Source organism: Cnephaeus nilssonii (genome assembly GCF_951640355.1).
Source record: "Cnephaeus nilssonii genome assembly, chromosome: 18".
NCBI classification, from domain to species: domain Eukaryota; kingdom Metazoa; phylum Chordata; class Mammalia; order Chiroptera; family Vespertilionidae; genus Cnephaeus; species Cnephaeus nilssonii.
Genome location: NC_137089.1, coordinates 54618687 through 54642250, shown reverse-complemented (window position 1 = coordinate 54642250; position 23564 = coordinate 54618687). Strand labels below are relative to the sequence as shown.

General features: G+C 53.5%; 1 protein-coding gene across 1 annotated transcript in view; it reads left to right on the top strand.

Annotated features, from left to right (window-relative positions):
• MMP16 (matrix metallopeptidase 16) overlaps window positions 1-23108 on the top strand; it is a 165413-nt gene extending 142305 nt beyond the window's left edge. Inside the window, exons 7-10 of the mRNA XM_079796376.1 lie at window positions 6687-6825; window positions 13553-13703; window positions 16510-16625; window positions 21774-23108. Of these exons, the coding sequence (XP_079652502.1) occupies window positions 6687-6825; window positions 13553-13703; window positions 16510-16625; window positions 21774-22108 (741 nt within the window). The 3' untranslated portion in view covers window positions 22109-23108. The remainder of the gene's footprint in view (window positions 1-6686; window positions 6826-13552; window positions 13704-16509; window positions 16626-21773) is intronic.
• Window positions 23109-23564: the final 456 nt, after the last annotated feature.

Here is a 23564-nt window from a genome sequence, read left to right as displayed (position 1 = left end):
CTGTGCCGCATGCCTGCTGCTCCGGTGGGGCAGAGGGGACTGGGTGCCACCATCCTGTGGCTGTGGGCGCTGCCATCTTTGAGGGCAGGGCAGTCAATTAGCATATTCCCTCCTTATTGGCTGTGGGTGCCACCATCTTTGTGGGGGTGACGGTCAATTAGCATATCCCCTCTTGATTAGATGGGTTTGGTTTTCTTGTTGCAGTGGAGCTGCTGTGCTGTGTGCCTGGCCCAGCGCTAGGCTGGTTTCCCTCCTCTCGGCAGCAGTGGGGGGCACGCATCTGGACTGAGGGTGTGGTTTCAGTTGTTGTTTTTTGTTTGTTAATTACATGCTTGACATTGAAATCAGTGCTCGCTGTGATATGAAGAACTGGCTTCACCCAGAGGTGGTCTGGCCTGTGCCTTGGCTCGTGGCCTCCAGGTCACACCTGAGAGGCGGCTCTGTGGCAGGAGGCTCACCAGGCAGCGGGGGCCTGGTGTGTGCCTTGTCAGTGACCTGGACGCTGAGTCCCACCATGTGGGCAGGCAGTCAGTCAAACATCGCTAGGAAATAAAGCCCCAATAAAACTCTGGAGGCTCGGGTGTGAGTCCTGGTTGGCATACCTGTGGGTATTGTCACCATTGATGCCAGGACAGACTGCGCCGAGGGCATGGAGCTCCTCAGATGTTCCTTTGTAAATCCCTGTGGCTGATTTGATCTGCAGCCTCTTCTTGTGAGAAACTGTAACCCTAAGGATAATAGCTTTCATTGTGGTTTTGGGGTCTTTCAGATCCCAGAGTGGTGCTGGGGACCCTGGACCGCTGCTGGTCTGCAGGGTCTTCCCTCGAACGCTGCCGCCGGGCCTCCTGGCCGTGGTGAGACGGCTGAGGAGTGGGCGCAGCCCGGGCTGTGCCTTCACTGCACAGTTTGGCTAATTGTGGGGATTTGACAATATCCAAATCCCAAAAATGTCTTAAGATCAGTGAGAGCTGCACATTTCTTAGTTTAAATCTTCTTTCTTTTTTTTAATTAAACAGCTTCTAATGTATGATGGGATGATCTTTGAGCTTGAACATGGCTGTCACCCTGCGCCTGCTGCCTGACAGCTGCCTGTAACTCACTCCCCTTCAGAGGAACGGGCAGGGTCTTCTGCTCCCATGGTTTGAAGAGAGTATTCGAGTCGCATGGGTCCTCATAGGAAGTGATGCTTGGCAAGTTATTTACTGAGGATCAATATCAATCAGATTCTGATTTGACTTAAAGATAAGGTTTTTTGTTTTTTTTCTTTCCAGTAGTAAAAATTTAAACTAAAATTATACAACATTTTCCCGGTCCCAGTACATCAAGACTCATATCAGGAATTTGAAAGAGCAGATGTTTCAACAGAGGTCACCAAAGGGGCGCTGGAGGTGACCCCAAGTCCTGCAGCGGCCGTGAGGGAGACTGCCCTGTGTCCGGCAGAGGGGGATCCCCCAGCTCCGCGGGGGCGGGGGGCTGCCAGGTGTCACCTCAGGAGCTGGAACCCTCACTGCAGGGCCGTGGGCTCGTCTCAGAGACCGCGGTGAGATGGCCGCAGGTGAGCGTGGTGAAGGCAGCCGCTCGCAGTGCTGGTTAAGTTAGGGTTCATCATGTTATGATGGTTTCTATGTTTCCAATGATGGGTAAGTCTGGCTGGAAAATTTAACAAGTAAGACTGCTCTCCCAGGCTCCCTAGGAAGGTGGCACCGGCAGGAAGGGGGCGTGGCTGCCAGGTGAGGGCCGGTGTGGGCTGGCCCCTCGGCCCCCGGGCCTGCGGGAGGGCCTGTCCTCCTGACTGGGCCGGGCTGTCTGTGGACAGAACCTCAGTCCACAGCCAGTTGTATACCCATGGCCTCCGACAAAGGACCGGGAGCTTCGACTTCTTGTTGAACTCGTTCTATTTATGTTGTGTATTTTGGAAAAAGCAAAAGACAGTGGTCCTCTAAGGAAACGAGAAAGCAGAAAATAAATGTTCAATTTCGTTCAAAATACCATTTCAAATGACACTTGAATTTTAAATAACACCAACATGCTGATTTCATTTTAATACACTGTGGCCACGTATGGCTTTTTTTCAGTTATTTTATTGATAACTTAATGTATTAAACATTTCTCCCACAAACCCCCATTGGATCTAGGGACACAACCCCTAATCAACTCATTAAACTTTCTTCACTGAAACGTATAACTAGTCCCAATAACAGGGGGAAGTCTCTAAAAACCCTCATGTCCCTTCAGGTCAGGTTCTCTCCAAATAAGCTTGTTCCAGACTCAGGAAACAACTTCCACTTCAAGTTGTCGGAATTTTAGAATTGTGGATGCGAGCGGTCGACCTGTGCAATAGATACTGTACAGCGATGTAAATAAGCAGCGTTTTGGCTATTTTTCCCAGGGGCGTTATTTCAGGAAAACATTACTTAGTGTTTCAGAATCTTGTGAGGTACAAATAATAAGAAGTTGTCTGCCTGAAATAGGACAGTTACTGTCTTTTAAATCCCAGGCCTTGTCACTCATTGGCAAGGCCTGGCTGATGCCCAGCTTCGGGAGCTGGAAAGCGGGTCGTTGTTAACGGACTCGGTTCTAGATCACCGAGATTCGGAAAGCCCCTGGGGTCCCAGCAGGACCTTCATGGCGGTATTCAAGGAGGCACTTTCCGGGACGCTCCTGGGTTCCGTAGCCTCGTTGGGGAGCAGGCATAGAGCCACCGCAAGTTCTGCGCTCAGGTGTGAAGGGCATTTTGTGAGCGAGACTCTGCTTGGGAGCAACGCCCACTAATTCATCTGATGGCTTTCTGCGCTGACCTTTCACATACCAGCAAAGAGGACGGGTGCTCCTGGGCGTTTTCTAGGTGTGAGCATATTTGGAAACATGTCAACTCCCCGACTTTCCCAACTTCATGCTGAAAGGAAAGAGGGTGCGGGTGAGCCCCGAGGCCACAGGCACAGACACGTAAGCCGAGGATGCACTCAGAGCCAGACCAGGCCCGTCTGCTCGCCGCTGCTGCACTGTTTTGACTTTTGTGTCCAGTGGCAAAAAGAAATAAAAGAAAAAAGTTCTTGGGACATTGCAGTCTGTGACTAATAAAAGGGTAATATGCTAATTAGACTGGGGGAGGGGGGATGGAGCATTTGAACCTGCCCAGCCATAAAGGCCCGGAAAGAGGTCTCTTCTGCTGTGAGAGACACTATGGGGGTAATTGCAAAGTGTCAACAATTCTTTGTATTGTTTCCTTAACTTTTTTTTAACTTTGTGTCACATTTCATTTGTAAAAAAAAATGCAAAGAATAACAAAAATGTGGCTATAAAAGGAAACTGAAGCCTGTCGGGCATAATCGCTCTGTGCACTGGGAGGCTGGGAGGGCGGGAGGTGGCCGAGCCGCGGGGCCTGGTCCCTGCTCAGGCCCCGGCTGCCGTAGTTCAGGCTGCAAAGGACTCAGTTCCCAAACTGCAGTCACAAGGACTGGCTGACGCAGTGCTGCGATGACATTGGGCAGCTCCTGTGCGGCAGCGTTCCCACGGAGGAAGAGGGCTTGTGCCCAGGTAATGTCTGGGATGAGCTGCGGGAGCCGAAGCGCCTCTGGAGCAGGTGCAGGCTTCACGGTCCCTTAGCGCCTCGAGGCTTGACAGCTCGGTGCTCGGGGGGCCTTGGGCACGGTCCCCGAGTTTTGGGCCACGCTGTTCCCAGCTCAGGGCTGACATGCCCTGGAGAAACTGCCTGTGCACCCCCTCGGCTAGACAGCGCCCCACTTCCGGCACTTTCACGTGCACAGATTTCTTTAGGGTGCTGAGGACCTGAGCTCACCCGCGCTTGGCATCCTTCAGTAGATTTGAATTTGTCCCCCGTGTCCCCAAGAGACGCCACCGTCTCTCGAGTGGGTCCCTGCCACGGACCCGACGGCCAGCCTCACCTCGCGCTGACGCGGTGCCTCCCGAAGGTCAGCTGCGGTGCAGTCTGTCGCTTTGGCTGACTAATGTCAGAAATAAAGTTGGAGACCAAATTGGGAGAGAAAGTCAATGTCTCACTTGAACAAGTGCCCTTATATCCCACAAAAGCTTATTTCCACCGTGATGCCTTTAGTGGTCGCTTCCCGCCCAACACCCTGAGGCCCTGGTAACCCCTGTTGTGGCAGCAGCCTCCTGACCCGAACCCCTCCCTCAGGAGCCCCAGCTCCTGCTGAGGAACTGCTGGGGCTCTCGGCCAGCCCACCTCCTGTCAGGAGCGGACCTCTGGTCCCGCAGGCCCTCGCCGCCTTTGTTGCCCCGTCCCTGTGTGTCCCTGCCCTTCCCCATGGCCGCCTCTGCTCCGGCCTCGGCCGCTCCGAGCTGCAGGCGCAGAGGGTGCTGACTCGGCTTCTCCGTGTCTCAGTGCTCACCGCTCACTGCCCCCGGCTCTCGCCCCGTTTCCTCAGCCCGTGGGCACATCTGGGGGAACGAATATGACCACAGAGGAAGCTGAAAGCAGTGCTCCATCGCGTCACTGAACCTCTGCCTCTGCCTGTGTCACGTGAGACTCCGCTGTCCACCAGCCACAGCATGACCCCGTCATGGCGCGTTGGCCCGGGACACCACTGGACGCCCTGGGGACAAACGGCAGGTCACCCAGAGGGCAGGGCTTCCCGGCAATGTCCGGGCCGCGGGGACGCCTGTGCTGAGTGTTTAAGGAAATGGAGGAAGAGAGGGGAGGATGAGCAGAGGGCGGTCACTGAGGGGAGGTGTCCTGCAGAGGGCAGGGCTCGGGGCACACGGCCTGGAAGGTTCCTGTGGGAACAGCCCTCCACCCGGCCACAGAGCCGTGGCTCCCGGTCCCTCGCCGGCTCTTGCTCTCTGTCTGGGGCTCGGCGCCGGCCAGGGCTGCCAGGGGTATGTCCCAATGGCACAGGGGGCTCCAGCCCCCTGCGAGGCAGGGAGTATAAGCAAATATTCAGCGAACAACAGGTCAGTGAAGAAAATAAAACATGATGAATTTATAGAAAAAGATCGAGGAGACTACTTGGATTCAATGTTTACAAAGTTAAGTTGGATACACTGCCCTGGGTACATCGAGTCAAAGAGCCTACACTTTATCCAGCAGGGACTTAGTTTTTATTGTAAATGACACATTTTTCTTTGTGTCAGAAACAAAGGGATGGGCCCTGGCCGGTATTGCTCAGTGGATATGGCGTTGGCTTGAGGACTGAAGGGTCCCAGATTCGATTCTGGTCAAGGGCACAGGCCCAGGTTGCAGGCTCGGTCCCCAGTGGGGGGCGTGCAGGAGGCAGTCAATCAATGATTCTTTCTCATCGCTGATGTTTCTCTTTCTTCCTCTCCCTTCCTCTCTGAAATCAATAAAAATATATACATAAAACACAAAGGGATGGGAATTTTTGATAGGTGAGCTAAGGACTCCGCAGTCTCCCATCAGGACCATCGCTGAACGGGGACCCCACTTTATTGTTTTAACATTCATCACCACACACAGTTACAGAATTGGTCTTTTTCTTTTCTGTTGAATTTACTGGGGTGTCATCCTATATAATAAAAGCCTAATATGCAAATTGTCTCCTCGACTGGGAGTTCAACCAGGAGCTCCACCAGGGGATGGGGACGGAGGTGGCGGTAGCAGGCAGCCGGCAGAAGGGAGGCCCCCAGCCAGCAGTGACGGTAGGCAGCCAGGGGAAGGGAGACGCCCCGGCCGGCAGCCGGCAGCCACTAGGGACCCTACCCATGCATGAATTTCATGCACTGGGCCTCTAGTTGGTTAATAAGATTACGTAGTTTCCAGGTGTACAATTCGATATACATCCTCTGCATATTGTATTGTGTGTTCACCACCCCCTTTACCCGCTCCCCCTCCCCAACCCCCTTTCCGTCTGGCAGGTCATGACCACACTGTGTCTGCATCTATGAGTTTTGCTCCTCTTTCCTGCTTAATCCCCTCACCCTTTCATCCAGCCCCCCAGCCTCCCTCCCCTCTGCCAGCTGTGAGTCTGTTCTCGGTATCTATGAGTCTGTTTCTATTTTGTTTGTTAGTTTATTGTTCACTAGAGACATAAATGTTAGACTCAAAGCCATAAAACTCTCAGACATTTCTCGTAACCATATTTTTTTCTGATATGTCTCCTTGGGTAAGAGAAACAACAGGAAAAGTAAGCAGATGGGAGCACATCTCGCTGACACGTGTTTGCACGGCCCAGAAGCCATCAGCAAACGGCCCCTCTACAGGGCACTGTGGGAGCAAGTGGACGGGCGGGCAGTGACCAAGACTGGGGGCCGCTGTCATGATCCTCAAGATCACTTTGTTCAGTCTCCGTGACCTTGTAGCTTATCGGCCCCAGCAGGACGCATTGGAGGGTGACAGAGGACTCCATGACACCTCAGGGAGGATGGGTGCAGGTGGGGCAGGCGGCATCCCCGCCCCAGTGGTGCTCAGCGCCCCTACCTGCCTCCGACTCAGAAGCTGGCTCCCTCCACCTGGCAGGACCTGGGCTGCATCCCTCCCCCCGGGGGGGCCCTGGGTGTAACCTTGGTGCCAGGATGAGTGCTTCTACCGTTACCTTTGGAGCCCCTGTGGGTCAGTGCTGGGAGGCACCCAGGAGCCCCCAGGGTGGTGGGGCAGGTGTCTTGCTGCTCTGGGTGTGTTCGAGGCGGCGGCCTCGGTGCTGGCCCGGCGGGCCCAGCTGACGCTGACGCCTCCTGTGCTTGGCTTGCAGGACCAGTGGTTCTGGCGGGTGAGGAACAACAGGGTCATGGACGGGTACCCCATGCAGATCACTTACTTCTGGCGCGGCCTGCCTCCGGGGATCGACGCGGTGTACGAAAACAATGAGGGCAACTTCGTCTTCTTCAAAGGTGAGGCGTGCCCCGTCCTGCTCCGCTGTACGCGGGTCACGGTCCAGGGCCCTGTCACCCTCAGAGAGGTGACCCGGCAATCCTGCTGGGTGGGAGGAACCACTTATGATTCCTAGAAACACAAATGAAGTGAAATTTTAATTCTTTCATTTATGTTTTTCCATGTGGTATCCCATGTAGAAGTCAAATTTGTAGGCTTTTTAGATTTTGCTTAAAAGCACCAAAAAAAGTAAAATGGATGAATGAATGAATGATTTAAAAGCCATTTTTTCTGCCCTGGTCAGTGGTTCAGTGGTTCAACCGGCACGCAGAAGGGCCTCAGGTTCAGTTCTGGTCAAGGGTATGTACCTGGGTTGCAGGTTCAATCCCACGTGTGGGAGGCAACCAACTGATGTGTCTCTGTAACATCCATGCTTCTCTCTCTTCCCCTCTCCCTCTCCCTCCCTCCCACTCGCTCTAAAATAAATGGAAAAATGCCCAGCCCATGTGGCTCAGTGATTGAGCATCAACCCATGCACCAAGAGGTCCCCAATTTGATTCCCAGTCAGGGCAGGGGCCGAGTTTTGGGGCTCAATCCCCAGGATTGGGGGGGAGGGTGTGCAGGAGGCAGCCAATTGATGTCTCTCTCATCAATGTTTCTATCTCCCTTCCTCTCTCTCTCAAATCAATAAAAACATTTAAAAGGAAAAAAATCCTACTTTAAAAACAATGGAAGAAACACCCTCCAGTGAGGATTAACAACAACAACAGCAAACCAACCAACAAAAAGCCGCTACACAAGCAACACCCGCCACTCAGGTCAACAGCAAAGAATACATCCCACAGGACAGAGCAATCTCCTAGTTTATTGCAAACTATCCTATATAATAAAGAGGTGATATACAAACTGACCGTCACACCCTCACACAAGATGGCCGCCCCCATGTGGTCACAAGATGGCCACCACAAGATGGGCAGTTGGGGGGGGACCAGTCCTGCAGGGGAGGGCAGTTAGGGGTGACCAGGCCAGCAAGGGAGGGCAGTTGGGGGGAACCAGGCCTACAGGGGAGGGCAGTTAGGGGTGACCAGGCAGGCAGGGGAGGGCAGTTAGGCATGACCAGGTTTCTTCATGAAATAAGGGGTTTGGGTTTCTTTTTAAAAGATTTTTTGGGTCGCTTGCTGTTTTATGCAGTGAAATCTATTTCACTTCTCAAACTTTGCTTGATTTAGTAGTCAGTTTATATTAAACTAGAGGCCCAGTGCATGAAATTTGTGCACTGAGGGTGAGGGGGTGTCCCTCAGCCTAGCCTGCACCCTCTCCAATCTGGGACCCCTTGAGGGATGTCCAACTGCCCGTCTAGGTCTAATCCCACCGGGCAGTCAGATATCCCTCTCACAATCCAGGACTGCTGGCTCCTAACTGCTCGCCTGCCTGCCAGCCTGACCACTCCCTAACCACTCCCCTGCCAGCCTGATCGATGCCTAAATGCTCCCCTGCTGGCCCAGTCACCCTCAACTGCCCTCCCCTGCTAGCCTGGTTGTCCCCAACTGCCCTCTCCTGCAGGCCTGGGCACCCCCCCCCCAACTGCCCTCCTCTGCTGGCCTGGTCACCCCTAACTGCCCTCCCCTTCCAGCCATCTTGTGGTGGCCATCTTGCGACCACATGGGGGTGGCCATCTTGTGTGAGGGTGTGATGGTCTATTTGCATATTACATCTTTATTATATAGGATACTTTACAATAAACTAGGAAATCACTCATAAAAGATTCACTCTATCCTGTGGGATGTATTCTTTGCTGTTGACCTGAGTGGCGGGTGTTGCTTGTGTAGCGGCTCAGGGCCTGCATGCAGGGGTGAGCTCAGAGGACTAGCCTGCCATCCCCAGCACTTGCTCTGCTCAGAACAATAACACTCAGGTCTGTGGGGCCGGGCAGAGCCTGGCCGAGCCGCCGTGGGCTGTGCGCAGCTTGGACTGAGCCAACCCCAGGAGCCAAGTCCAAACCGATGGGACTGCTGTGTTGCCAGGACCCAGAGGACAGAAATGAGCTTAAACAGACCAAGATAAGAGTTCTGAACAGCAGCAGCAGCAGCAGCTAGTCAGTATCCTCAGGGCCAGCGTGTGTAGTGAGGGCGGGGAACGAAATGTGGCCTTTGGGGACACTGGGGTTAAGTGAGCCTGAACTTCCAGGCAAAGGCAAGAGTCCTTACAATTTATTCTGTCTTTGCAGACTCTCCCTTAAGGAATGGGGGATGGTCCGGCCTCAGCCGAGAGGACATGGGGATTGGCCTCAGCTGTGGGGACATGCAGGGTCCAGCCTCGGCTGTAAGGACAGGGAGCTGCAGTCAGACACAGTTTCACACGCTGACTGGCCCTGTGAAGTGGCCGAGTTACTTGCTTCCTGTGCCTCGGTTTCTCCATTGGGAACGTAGTTGGCATTCTTCTCTAGGGATCAGTTGGAACATCAGCTGGGATGTGTGCCTGCATGGTGCCTGTTTGGCTCATGAGTGCCCAGAAGCTCTGCCCTCCTGGCATCCAGGATGCTGTGTCCATGATGGGGAGGCCCTCCCCCACTCTTTGTCTTCTCAGCAGCAGGAGGAGGGGTACTCAGCCTGCTTCCTTGCTGGCGGCCGGCAGTGTCCCTAACCCTGTGCCGGCTCCCATGGTCTGTCCCCTTGATAAACATTTTTTAAACCCCATTTGACCCTTTTCCATGTAGGAATAAGCATGTAATTTAAAAATTCTTCGTGGGATTCTTTGCTTAGTGTCTGGCCCCTCTGCCGGTCCTTCAACTGCACTGGAGTGAGCACCTTGAGTATTTCCATCATTTTGTCCACAGCTCCCTCAGTGACGGGCTGTACTAGGCTCTTAGTGGACAGATACCAGATGGGTGAGTGGATGGATGGATGGATGGATGGATGGATGGATAGATGATGGGTGGATGGATAATGGATGGATGGATGATGGATGAATGGATGGATGGATGGTGGATGGATAGATGATGGGTAGATGGATGGATGATGGATGGATGGATGGATGGATGGATGGATGGATGGATAGATAGATGGATGACTGGGTGGATGGATGGATGGATGGATGGATGGATGGATGGATGGCTTGATAGATGAGTGGGTGGGTGGGTGGGTGGATGGATGGATAATGGATGTATGTATGATGGATGAATGGATGGATGGATGGTGGATGGATGGATAGATGGATGAGTGGGTGGGTGGATGGATAGTGGATGGACGGGTGGGTGGGTGGATGGATGGATGGATGGGTGGGTGGGTGGATAGATGGTGGATGGATGGGTGGGTGGATGGATCTCACTAAATAATTACTAGAGTACATAATCTGTAATGTCCTCTCCAGCCCCAAACAATAAGCAAGGCTGTTTGTATTATTTATAACTTATCTGTCTTTAATCAGACCTGGCCTTTTCCTCTACTTTCTGCCCAGTACAGTGTCCCTAGGAGCAGCTTGTTCCACTTGCTCCTGACTATGGCAGCTCCTATGAATTCAGGAAATGCCTCCGCCTGCCAAGGAGGCGATGTTTTCCTAGAGAACCAGACTGTTCAGTGGCAAGGTGGTACAATCCACCTCTCCTGTGTTTAAAAAAGGAAAATAGTTGAATACTCTCGAATACTCAAAACCTAAATTATAGAAATGAAGTCACTGCAACTTTGTAGTGTGAAAACCTTTCCTCATTAAGATGCAGAAGGAACTGTCTAACTGTATGTCCTTAGTAAAGACTGGAGAGTTAAATCTGTAACTCGTAATCATCATTGAGTTGTTTTCTTGAGTTCTGTGCCACAAATATGCAGGCAAGGTGTTGATTTTCCTAATTTTGTGTATAATTAGCTGCTGGGATCTCATCTTGCCACCTGACAAATGCTTGCTGGTGATTTTCTGCCTTGCTTTGTTTTTAAAAGAGAATGTAAGTGAATTTTTAAAAAATCCTCCGGGTTGGCTCCTAGCAGGAAAAAAAAGGGAATTGATATCTTCTGTAGTGGAAGTCTGATTGTTTCCCCCGGCACAGATGGAAAACACCCACAGTCCAAGGAAGTATTTGCAAAACACATTAAGAAAAAAAATGGGTTTTATACTATAACTAGAGGCCCGGTGCATGAAATTTGTGCACGCGTGTGTGTGTGTGTGTGTGTGCGCGCGCGCGCACGCGCGCGCGTGCGCACCTGCACCCTCTCCAATTTGGGACATCCCTCTCACAATCCAGGACTGCTGGCTCCCAACCGCTCACCTGCCTGCCTGCCTGATTGCGCCTAACCACTTCTGCCTGCCAGCCTGATCACCCCCTAACCACTCCCCTACCAGCCTGATCAATGCCTAACTGCTCCCCTGCCGGCCCGATTGCCCCAAACTGCCCTCCCCTGCTGGCCTGATCACCCCTAACTGCCCTCCCCTGCTGGCCTGGTCACCCCTAACTGCCCTCCCCTGCTGGCCTGGTCACCCCTAACTGCCCTCCCCTGCTGGCCCGATTGCCCCTAACTGCCCTCCCCTGCCAGCCTGGTCACCCCTAACTGCCCTCTCCTGCCAGCCTGGTTGCCCCTAACTATCCTCCCCTGCAGGCTTGGTCACCCCCAACTGCCCTCCCCTGTAGGCCTGGTCCCCCCCAACTGCTCTCCCCTGCAGGCCTGTTCACCCCAACTGCTTTCCACTGCTGGCCCAGTCACCCCTAACTTCCCTCCTTTGCCAGCCTGGTCACCCCTAACTGCCCTCCCCTGCCAGCCCGATTGCCCATAACTGCTCTCCCCTGCTGGCCTGATCGCCCACAACTGTCCTCCTCTGCAGGCCTGGTCTCTCCCAACTGCCCTCCCCTGCTGGCCTGATCATCCACAACTGCCCTCCCCTGCCGCCCATCTTGTGGCAGCCAAATTTGACCACATGGGGGCGGCCATATTGTGTGTTGGAGTGATGGTTAATTTGCATATTACCTCTTTATTAGATAGGATTATGTAGGATAAGAATTTCCTGGTGGAACTGTCACCATCTCCTTTCTCACACCCTGGCAGCTCCTGCGATGCCTGGACAGCAGGCCGATGGAGCTTCTGTGTTCTTTTCTCATGCTCTCACCCCAAGGGACCTCGTGCTCCCTGGTGGAAGCTGTGATGGGAAACATGTGGAGGTTCCTCAGAAAATTAAAATAGAACTGCCTTACACCCCACTGTTCACTTCTGGGTATTTATCCAAAGACTGTGAAACACTAATGTGAAAAGACATATGCACCCCCAATGTTCATTGCGGCATTATTTACAACTAGAGGCCCGATGCACAAAATTCGTGCACGGGCTTTGGCCCCAGCCCCCTCCCACCACCATGGCCAGGGGCCTCCGCCGCCTCTGCCGCAGCCCCTGCCCGCTGTGGCTTTGTCCAGAAGGAAGGACGTCTGGTCTAATTAGCATATTACACTTTTATTATAGATAGCCAAGGTGTACATACAAGCAAACTAAGTGTCCAATGATTGATAAATGGATAAGTAAATGCCACTCAACTATAAAAAAAAGAATGAAATCTTACCATTTGCAGCAACACTGATGGTCCTAGAGTGCGTTATGCTCAGTGAAATAAGTCAGAGAGAGAAAAACAAACACTGTATTATTCCAAGTATGTGTGCAATCTACTACCCAAAACAGAGAAAAAGTAATAGACACAGAGCGCAGGCTGGTGGCTGCCAGCGTGGAGGAGGGTTGGGAATTGGCTACTGTGTGAAGTGGATCAAGGAGTCCAAACCGCCAGTGAGAAGCCAGTGCGTCCTGGGTGCCGGGCAGCACGTGACTGCATTACCGGCACTGCTGCACCCTTGGAAGGGGCTCTGACAGCAGATGTTAGGAGTGCTCATCACAAGAAAGAGAAAGTTGTAATGTAACTAGACTTGTTGTGGGGTCATTTCCCAGTTTATACAAATGTGCAATCATTACACTGTACACTGACACTATTATAAAGTTCCGTGTCAAATAGACCTCAGGACAAAAACGGGATGAGGTGGAGAATGGCTGCCCTGGGAGGCGCTGGCGATCAGATCAGGCAGCGGGTGTTAGCAGCGTGCAGGGAAGGCAACGGTGGGTCCCGGGAGCGGAGTGCAGCGGCAGTGTGGGCAGCCTCCGGGGCAGGGCCTGCAGACTGTGTTGTCTGTAGATCATTCCAAAGCAGCAATAGACGGACCGCCGTTTGCCTTCTCTCTAGTACTCTGCATGCTCCGCATTCTAAACAAAGGTCAGTTCCTGTTCTCCTCCCCTCAGGAGCCCCGCACACCGGGGGAGGGGGACGCTAGACACGGCGGATGAGGTGGTAAGACTGCGGGATTATGGATGCTGATCGTGAAGGGAAGGCGTTGGCCTCAAGGAAGTGTTTTCTCAGAGAAGCGCTTATAATGTGCTCAGCGTCTGAGGGCGGCAGAATGCGGGAAACGTAGCCTTGGACCGAGCAGGGCCTTGGGTCCCTAGACAGTGCGTCCGTGATCCTTGGTTCAGAACGGTGGCATGGTGGCAAGTTGTAGGTCTTTCTTTGTTTCTTAGATTAGTCCACCATGCTGATTGGGTTCTTAAATAGTTATTCTCCATATCCACCTTCAGAAATAACAGGGATGTTTCAGAAATAATGTCCGGGTTCCAGCTGTGAGCGCCGCGAAGCCGCCTGTGGATTTCACGGGCCCATTTGAATGCATTGCCAGCGGGGTGCTCTGATTTCTGACCCCGAATCAGCGTGTTGTGCGTCTGCGCTTACTTCCCACAGGTAACAAGTACTGGGTGTTCAAGGACACGACGCTGCAGCCAGGCTACCCTCACGACCTGGTCACCCTCGGGAGCGGGATCCCCCCTCACGGCATTGACTCGGCCATTTGGTGGGAGGACGTTGGGAAAACCTATTTCTTCAAGGGGAACAGGTCAGTACACACTCGCCGAGGGAGGCGCTCAGTGGCTAGCGAGGCCGGCGCCTCTAGCCTACCGCAGGCATGTCCTGTGGGTGAAAGAGCTGGTGTGAGGAGATCAATTATTGAAATCTGGAATTGAAATGTTTTTAACATATTTTACAATAACAGGCGACATCAGTCTTCCTCTACCAAAGGAGACGTATTTGTGAACTTAAACGTACGGCATGTGTCTGTTTCTCTTCTCTGTGGCCTTTCCGGCCGGGAGCTGTGGAGGCCGAGCCACCTTGCCTCCCCTGGCAGTGTGTTTTCTTATCGTTTTACTTCCCTTGGATCCAAAGTTCTTTTTAGCAAAAGCTTTCTTCCTGATGGTGCATATTTACAATATTACCAGTTTTAACATTTTACATATTTTATATATTTTTTGAGGGAAAAATATTGAGAAATTGAGAATGTATTTGTCTTTACTTATTTCTACCTCCCATTGGCATCTTTCTGCATAAAAACTGGGCAGAGGAACAGGCTCGAGATCCTGGACATGTAATCGTGTTGCAAGCAGGGATCTCGTGACTGCTCCTAACCACAGAGAGAGAGGAGCCGAAAGGGAGGCTCTGAGCCGCTCCGCGTTCAGAGGGAGGCCTCCCGCTCCTCGGTCCCACGTGCTGCGGGAACTCGTCCACAGGTCCCTGCCTGCCCGGTCCATCCTGAGCTACAGCTGGACCCTCGGACACACGCTGATCCTCATAGATTCAGCTCTCGGATGCTGTGTCCCCAGCTCACCGCTCAGCATCTCCTCACCACTATGTCCAAGGCTCAATGGCCATACTTCACGCTAAGCTTAACCTTGGAGAAACTCAAGATGTTTCCAAAGAAGGCAGTAAAAATATAGGTCCGGTTTGTTTCTATTATTGTGGATTACACTAGCACCAAACAGAAAAGCACGTTCATTTTTTCTTGTGGTGAGAACCTGGGACACACCTGTCACCTGCGGGACACGCGGCCTGCCCTGTCCCGGGGCCCTTCCTGGAGCCACCTTCCCTCCGGCCCCTCTGAAGGGCCAAGGTGCCCCTCGCCTGCGGAGGCTGGTAGGAATCACAGCAGAACCCTCCCCCAGGAGCCCCAGCCTGTGGACAAAGGACCCACCACCACCATCCGGGCCCAGGAAATATCCAGAAAAGACCAGAAAATATTTTTTTCATGGTTTTAGCCAAAACAGTTAGCTCCAAGTTCATGCACGAAGTGTGTGATTTCCCAAGCCTGTTGGTCAAACACTAGCTTTAGCCGAAGGTCAGAGGTGTTTAGAAATGGTTGTCAGGTGAATTGGGGGAACATTCATTGCATGTAGGGGAAAGGGAGGACTTTACAACCAGCCAGGCCTGGCTGCAACCGGCCTGTTGGTGTCCTCCTCCCAGCACCTCCTCTCGCACAGGAACAGTGGATCCATCTGAGGGGCGTGCTGTGATCACCAGGTCATGCCTAGAACATTCTGTCTGCCCTGAAATAGGCGAGTTTACTGTTGATCCTTAGAACATCCCAGGCATCAGCTTGTGAGGCTGAGAACATAGGGGTTGGGGGCCCGTCCGCCCCTCTGACGCTGCAGTTCTGTGAGGCGCTGGGCGTCGGGAAGTCCCCACTTTGCCTCTCTGTTTTCCTGTCCGTCCACCCTGAGGACTCGCAGAACTGCTCCCTGATGTGCACCAGGCCCTGAACTCAGACACCAGGGCCAGACTCAGGGCCTCCGCCCCTCCCCCAGAGCCCCGCCCGATGGCCCTGCAGGGCCCTGCTCTCCCTCCCGATGGCCAGGCCCCAAACCCCTGAGCTGCCCTCGCCTTCCCTCACACGCGCATTCCATCCACCAGTTAGTCCGGGGCTGCAGGAAACCGTACTCCGTCCCCCCAGCTACCAACAGCCCCGGCGCGCAGCTGGCCGCTGGGCCGCCTGACGGCCTCGCCCTGCGCTGCGGCGGCGGCTCCTCCAGCTGTGAGGCCCGCAGCAGCCGGTCCCTGTGACAAGGAAGCCCAGCCAGCGCTCCTCTGCTGACCTGTGGCTCCGCCTCCCTGCAGGGCCCCGGCTTGGCTGGGCTGGAGGGTCTGTCTGATCGTGGATGCTGGCCCACACGCCAACCTCAGCCCCCTCTGCTACCTGCATCGTGGCTGCTGGGCACTGGGCACCAGGCTTGTTCCTGCCACGGGACTTACCGCAGCTCCCGATGCCACCTGGAATGCCTTCCCCCAAAGCAGCCCCTGCCGCTGCTCACTTCCCCCTGCTCAGGCGTCAGCCGGTCACAGCCCTGTCTGTCCAGGCACTGGGAGGGGCTGACCCGCGTTCCTGGATAACGTCCTCTGCTTTAGCGCCTCACTAGCTCCTTGCACCTGCCGGCATCGCACGAGGACGCTGTCCCTCCCCCCACCTGTGTCTCCAGCACCCACAACACTGCCAGGCACGCAGCGGGCGCTCAGCTTTGCTGAAGGAATAAGTGGACCAAGATTCTGCTTGAGATCATTTCCCAAAACAATGTTCTGCTGTCTAAGGAAGATTTTTTAAAAATGCATAGGTTGATGCTACCCTTTTGAATTGAAATGTAATTTTTATTAACTGTAGCATGCTGACTGAATACACAATAACATACCCAGTTTTCACAGACACAGGGGAGGAAACAGAATTTGTGCTTTGGTCTCGCTGTCTTCCCAGGGTTTAAGTCAGCTCTGAAATCGCTGCAGGGTCCGGGGGCAGGGGGGGGGGGGGCAGGCAGCGAGGGGTGGCTGTCCGCTGCGCACGCCACCTTCTCCCCGACCTTGCGTGTTGTTTCTCGTCGTTGCAGGTACTGGAGGTACAGTGAAGAAATGAAGACCATGGACCCCGGCTACCCCAAGCCCATCACCGTCTGGAAGGGCATCCCCGACTCTCCGCAGGGAGCCTTCGTGCACAAGGAGAGCGGTAGGCACCGGGCAGCAGGCCCCGCGGGTGCGCTCAGCCATCGCTGGCGCCGTCACTAGGAAGCTGCATCGCATCACCATGTGTGTGAACGTCCCTTCCTCGAGTTACGTTTCACGTTCTGCTCCAGATATTTTCTTAACCTTAACTTATTTTAGTTTATACAAGAAAAAGGAAAGTTCTGTTTTAAAAGGGGGTGTGGATACCTTTGAAGTAGAGACACTGATTTTTCTATTAAAGTCCATGTGAAGATAATAACACACCCGTGGGCAGGAGCTGGTCACGGAGAAGGCAGGTGTAAGTGGCTGAAGCACAGGGCACGTTGAGGGTGTTACTTCCACGTGTGTCGTTAGCTGAGATCCTCAGCAGACCAGGGCACTGCTCAGACGCCAGGCCTGATCGATTACCAATGCGCAGCGGCCAGACTGGCCCCGCCCCTGGGCTCCTTCAGGGTTTGAGATTCAGCGGTCCTGAGGGAAGCCAGCCAGGCCACGGGCAGTCCACGCCCCCTGATGCATGTCACGCTGAGCACTTCTCTCCTCACCCAGGGACACTAACTAGGACTAAGCGGCAACAATAATAATTCAAAATAACGTCAAACACAGTGTCCCGGAACAAGGGGAGGGAAAGAAATAGCACCCCAAAGTAGCAGAAAGAAACACCCATCACGTGATTTACCATAGGAAATAGGAGGGAATGGTTCCCTGTGGGCCCAGAATACCAGGGAAAGTCTGTGCTTTCCCACAGAACAAATGCCCATCGCCTGCAAGAACAGAGCTGCCTTCCCCCCTAAGCCAACTTCATACGGAGAAAAACCGCTCCCTTATATTCCGGAATTAATGTTTTCACTCAGCAAAGAATAACTAAAATACTGACAGACACAGGCGTGTTGGGAAAATCACTGCTTACAAATGAGCGAAAACTGCAGGTGCACCCTCAGCACACCTGTCTCCTGGACCGGCCCGATCCGCCCCGTGGCATCGCTCAACAGCTCGCTTTTCATCTCTAGGGAAACCCTCCGGGAATACCCTCTTTTGAGGCCTGATCCTTGCACTCAGTGCCCATGCCCATATCACCTCTGCAAGGCGGTCCCCCGGTGACCGGTCCATAGATGTGCGTGCCGTCACCCTAGAGCCGCACTCCGGGGGGCAGGGAGCCCTGTCTGAACCCTGGTGCTGTCAGCGGCAATATCCGCATCGGGGAGCTCTCAGTCTCATCTCCCACAGCCGACTCCGTTCTCATTCTCTGCTCAGTCTCATGCTGTGGCTTCTTAGCTTAAACGTTGCTTCCATTGTGTTTGTATGAAAGAGCAGCTCAGATGATGCAGTCAACATGTTTGCATTTACACTCAGACCCCAAGTGCCTCCCTGTAAGCCAGCCCACGCGGATGGCACTTGTTAGCCCTGAAACCAGAGATGATACCGTTCCGAGCTTTTGTCTCCCCCCTCCCTCCCATGTAGCCTTTCTCCCTTGGAATTCTCTCCTAATGATAATTACTTTAAAGCCCTTAAAATTCAGCCATATATTTTTGAAGGCTGTTTTTTGCATTAAAGTGGACTATGCCATCCTGTCATACATCCTGACATTAATTCTGCACCTTGACCAAAGAAATAGGACCGCTTGACACCACTTGCTGAGTGCCTGCCTCCAAACATCGATGGTGCTTATGGATTCATTTTCTCATTAACTGTCCAACACAAACACCTTTCCCTCATTTGTGGCGCGTAAGTGAGGACAGCATCGCAGCTGGCTGAAGTGACTTGTCACGATCATAGAAGCGGTGAGACGAAACCGGAACATCAGCCTCAAGAAGGTGCTCGGATCACGGTCTCCAGGGAGGAGGAAAAGTTGGCCCTCTTTCCCTCCATCGCAGCCTCACGATGCGGCCAGTGTGGGGCCCGTGCTCGCTGTGTGGCCCTGAACACGCCAGGCTGTCAGGATGTGACCTTAGCCATCGCCTCCTGTTCCGCCTGTAACTGTCTTATGGAGCAGTTTGCTTATTTTCCTCCTCGCTCTCCGCCCCAGAAATAACGGCAGCAATCCAAACGGCACTGGGCTCACATAGAGCGGAGCGGGAGGACTGGGCCCTCGCGTTCCACAGGGTGTAAGCAACAGCGAGTTTTCTCCACTTTCCATTGTTTTAATCACAGTTGACATTCAGGGATGTACCTTACGGAGTGACCCCTGGATAAGTCTGCACCCCGGCACCGTGCATGCTTAGTGCTGCAGTGTTGACCGATCCTACGCCGCACTCGCCATCCCGGGAGACTTTGCTCCTAGAGAATTGGAGTAACCACTCTGTGTACCCCCTTCAAGTTGTGCCCTCGTTGACTGCTGTAAAGCCCCACTTCCTGGCTACTCCACGTCCTCTCCTTAGACAGTGCAGTGTTTTGTTTTTTAATTCCTGGCCTGAGAACATGTTTTTATTGATTGTAGAGAGAATGGAAGGGAAAGAGAGAGAGAAACTTCAGTGTGAGAGCAGCACCCATGGCTGCCTCTGTAGAGGCCTGGCTGTGCTCCCTGACAGGGCGGGGGGCCCACAGGCTTTTGAGGTGCAGAACGACACTCCAGCGCACTGCACCACCCTGGCCAGGGCTCTCGGAAGTGGGCTGCTAAGGTTACTGCAAGATGCTGCTTTTAACAGTGCTGCGTGCATGTGGCCAATCGCAGCCACGTCTAGCCTGTGAATTTCCCAAACGTGACAATTTAGGTGAAATTCTTCTGAAGTAGCTACTCTTAGTAAGTAAGCAGATTACCTCAAATCCACCCTCAAAAGGAAAAATGAGTACATAAACATTTTCTCAACCAACTGACATTTCACAAACGGAAAAACTCCTGAATTATTGACTGAGGTGAACTTGAGGTGTGACAGATTTCTGTTACGAAGACTTTGGGCTGCTTCTCAAGTACATTTTCCCCTCTAACTGCTACCGACTGGACTTCTTATCCCTAACACATGTCTTCAGTAAACTACAGCTCGGCTTCTGTGTTTGGAGTGTGTTACGTAAAATTGGCCTGCAGATCGGATAAACATGAAAACGGAAACTTGTGAATTTCCATAGGATACCCAGTGGCTCCTAGTAATTGGAAGCTGTTGGCTTCCAGTTTATCAGAAGCCCGTGTGGAGGGTCCGTGGAATTCTAGACCAAGGCTGTCATTCAAGCACCATCGTCCTGGGTCCGGTCCTCGCAGGCCCGCCCCGCTGCTGCATCCGCTTGCTGAGTGGTTGCGTTGGGGTCCTAGTGTCATCGAAGAGCAGCTCCGGCAGACACATCTGGATTGACACACGTGCTTTCACTGGCGAGTTGTCCTGATGGAGAAACGCCCCATCACCACGGAGGCAGCAGCACGCTCGCTCTCTGGCATCGGCATCGAACAGAGTGACTTCCTCAGCGGAGGGCCCGCAGCAGCGGTGGCCGGGCCTGATCTTCTGAGCGATGTCCAGAGTGTTCAGTCCGCTTGTCTGTCTCAGGGTGCTGTCGGTCACAGCCTGTGCTGTTTAGCCGAGGCGCATTTGTTCAGAGTCAGGCGCTCTGCCAAGGGCCCCGGTCTTAGAAAGAGCATTCGTGTTCAGGACGTGGGAGGCCTGAACTTTATCTCTGAGCCTCATATCTTTGCCTGGAAAGTACAGGTAATTAGTTCCTCTTGACAGAGTAGTTATAAGGGTTAAAGGTGTCATTTTTCTAGTTTTTTAGCACAGACTGCTTCCATAGTAAGTGCTCAATAACAGAGGAAAAATAAACGCCATTAATGAGCATTAAGTCAAAGTAGGCATACTGTTCAAAACACACAGCTCCCCGAGTATCGTTTTTAAGTAATTATGACATTAAAACATTTCTCTTGGCCTCTTGAATTTTATCTCAAAGCAAGAATTAAATGCAGCCCTGGCCGGTGTGGCTCAGTTGGTTGGGCGTCATCCCATACACGGAGAAGTTGCTGGTTGGATTCCCCATCTGGGCTCATGCCCAGGTTTCAGGCTCATCCCCAGTAGGGGACCACGCAGGAGGCAGCTGATGGATATTACTCTCTCACATTGATGTTTCTCTGTTCTTCCTTCCTCTCTCTTTAAAAAAAAAAATCAATAAACTATTCTTAAAAATAAAAACACGAATTAAATCCAAGAAAGATAGTCACAAAGAAACTTGAATGAAGGTGCTGTGGACAGGAAGAAACACCGGATGTGAGCCAACAAAACCAACAGAAATTCAGAGGCCCGTCCTCTGAGACACACGTATCTGCAGTCGCATTGCCACCCGCTGGGAAAGGCTATCTTCGCACCCTCATGGTCTGGAACATAGCCACATGCACGGCCAGACCCCAGGGCTCCCCATGCCACCTCCTCCCCATGAAATATATGTTAGTTATTAAAGATAGAATTGTAGATCTACCCATACTCCACATTTCTTTACTCTAAAAGGATTAATAATGGCTTTGGAAGTTCTGTAAAATACAGTTAAGTGACATGAATTTAACAGAGGCGAAGTGGCTAAGAAAGTTATATAGTGAGGGCAAAAACAGGAGACGCAGTGGGGGGCCTAGAGCCAAAAATGAAGTCTGTCACCAAGCACTAGCGATGCCTATGGTTTGTTAATATTTCTGGTTCAAATGAGGAAAGGCAGCCTATTGTCTGGGAGGCTCAGATGGTGAGGAGTCCCCTGAGGGGTTTCCTGGAGGAGCCGCTCATCAGGGGTCCTGCCCAGCCTCAGCCTGAGGCAGACAGAGCTTCAGGTTATCAGGCTGGCCGCCTCTTCCATGAAGATGGATGTGGTCATGTGGGTGCCCTGTGCCCTCGGTCCTGTGAGCCTCCCTCCAGGGCAGACGTGTGAACGGGGTAGAGGTGCTTGGTCTGGTCTCTCTACACCCTTGGCAGCGAGCCCTGCTCCCGGGCTGAGCCTCCAGCTCCGAGCTCACAGTCCTGGGCACACGGGCCTGGGCACACGGTCCTGGGCACACGGCTCATTGCTCTGTTCATGCATTCAGTGGCTGGTTCTTGTATGTGCCCTGACTGGGGATCGAACCACAACCTTGGCGAATGGGGACGACGCTCTAACGACTGAGCCACCCGGCCAGGGCTTAGTCTGTTTGATTGTCTACACTCATCCGCTTCCACAAGTAAGTGTTTCCTCTGTGTGCTGTTTCCTCCCCACCCAGGCTTCACATATTTCTACAAAGGAAAGGAGTATTGGAAATTCAACAACCAGATACTCAAGGTGGAGCCCGGATACCCCAGATCCATCCTGAAGGACTTTATGGGCTGTGACGGACCCACAGACAGACACACAGAAGGACACAGCCCGCCCGACGACGTGGACATTGTCATCAAGCTGGACAACACGGCGGGCACAGTGCGGGCCGTGGCCATCGTCATCCCCTGCATCTTGGCACTGTGCCTGCTGGTGCTGGCCTACACCGTGCTCCAGTTCAAGCGCAAAGGGACGCCGCGCCACATACTGTACTGCAAGCGCTCCATGCAGGAGTGGGTGTGACGGCCTGTCCCTGCGGTCACTGCAGATTCCAGACACGGCTGTGATGTGGCTCCTCGCTCAGAGCGGGCGGTGCGGCTGGCCGGGGCTGACCTTGCACCACAGGCTGCTGGTCCTGCGCGGGTGGAATTCGGTCTCGGGGACGGTCCCCGATGCAGGCCCCTGCGCCCGCGTCTTTGTCTTTCTTTGTTCTTCCTTCTAGGCCTTTCCTCTGCACGCTGGTGCCGGCACATCTTCAGGACGGAAACCGGGGAGAGTCTTCCTACACGTGCGAACAGGATGCCCTTCCGCAGTCTGAGCCCATTCCTGGGGGAGAAAAGCAAATCAGAAAACTCACGCATTTTTGCTTTGCAACCAAGAAATCTGTAAGAGGTTGAACTGAACTTGCAGGAGAGCATGAGACCAGAACAGCTTTGTCTCCAAAGAAGAGCGCTCCGACCCTCGGCGCCCGCGCCAGCCTGTCGGGCAGCGGCCAAGAGGGCCGGACGGCCATTTCCAGCCAGAATCTCCGCAATATAGTAACAGCCTTAACGACACCCTTCCCCCCACCCCGTCTCGCAGGCCCTTGCCCGTCCCCTCGTGCTCAGAGCCCCACTCAGACAGGGCTGGGATTGTGGGGAGTGTCCCAGACCCTCCAGCCACCTCGCCTTCGTCCTTGTGGGACCTCCCAAGCTGTTTTAGGCCGTGGCCCCGGGCCCCCCGGTCTGTCAGGAAGATCATTCCAGCGAAGTGGAAGCAGCGTGTGCCTGAGGCGGTGGCAGGGACAGCCGTGCACTGGCCGGTCAGTGCGGAGCGCGAGCTTGGGGAACCGCTGGGCCAGCTCCCCGCGCGGCTGCTTGCTTGCTCGTTGATGAATCATCAACTAGGCTCCGGTGACGGCAGGTTCTGGAAGGTCAGCTGTTCAAAGCAGATGTTCTAAACCCCATGTAATTTTTAAGTGACTTACAGTACCATGGACATGCATTCATGGCAGGCGCAGACCATGTGACTGGCCAAAAGGTTTCCTGGCAAATAAAAAGGTATTTTATTATGTATCTTGTAAGAGTGAAACTTTATTTGAACAGCTGATGCTAACAGCCCACGTCTTTTCTCCCTTTGGTCAGACATCGGGAGTTTCTGTTGTAAAATCCGCTGCCTGGAGTTTGCGGGGGACGCGCAGTGCAGTGTGTGGGGCCCCGGGAAGGCGTTGCCATGCCGACTCGGGGGTGAGGACGTCCTGCATGGCGCCGCAGTTCTCCCAGGGCTCCTGTGGCCTCCGGCGGCCTGCGCCACGCACTAGCGATGGCCACCAAAGGAGCCAGGCCCCCAAAGCCTCTCACTGCTGAGTATCATGTGTCCTAACCACCGTAGCGCCATTCCCGCGAGCGGAGCAGGCTCATGCCTTTGCTTGGAAAGGCGGCCTGGCAGGCCTCTTGCTGACCCTCAGAGCCGCCGGCGGGGCTGCATCGGAGAAGGTCAG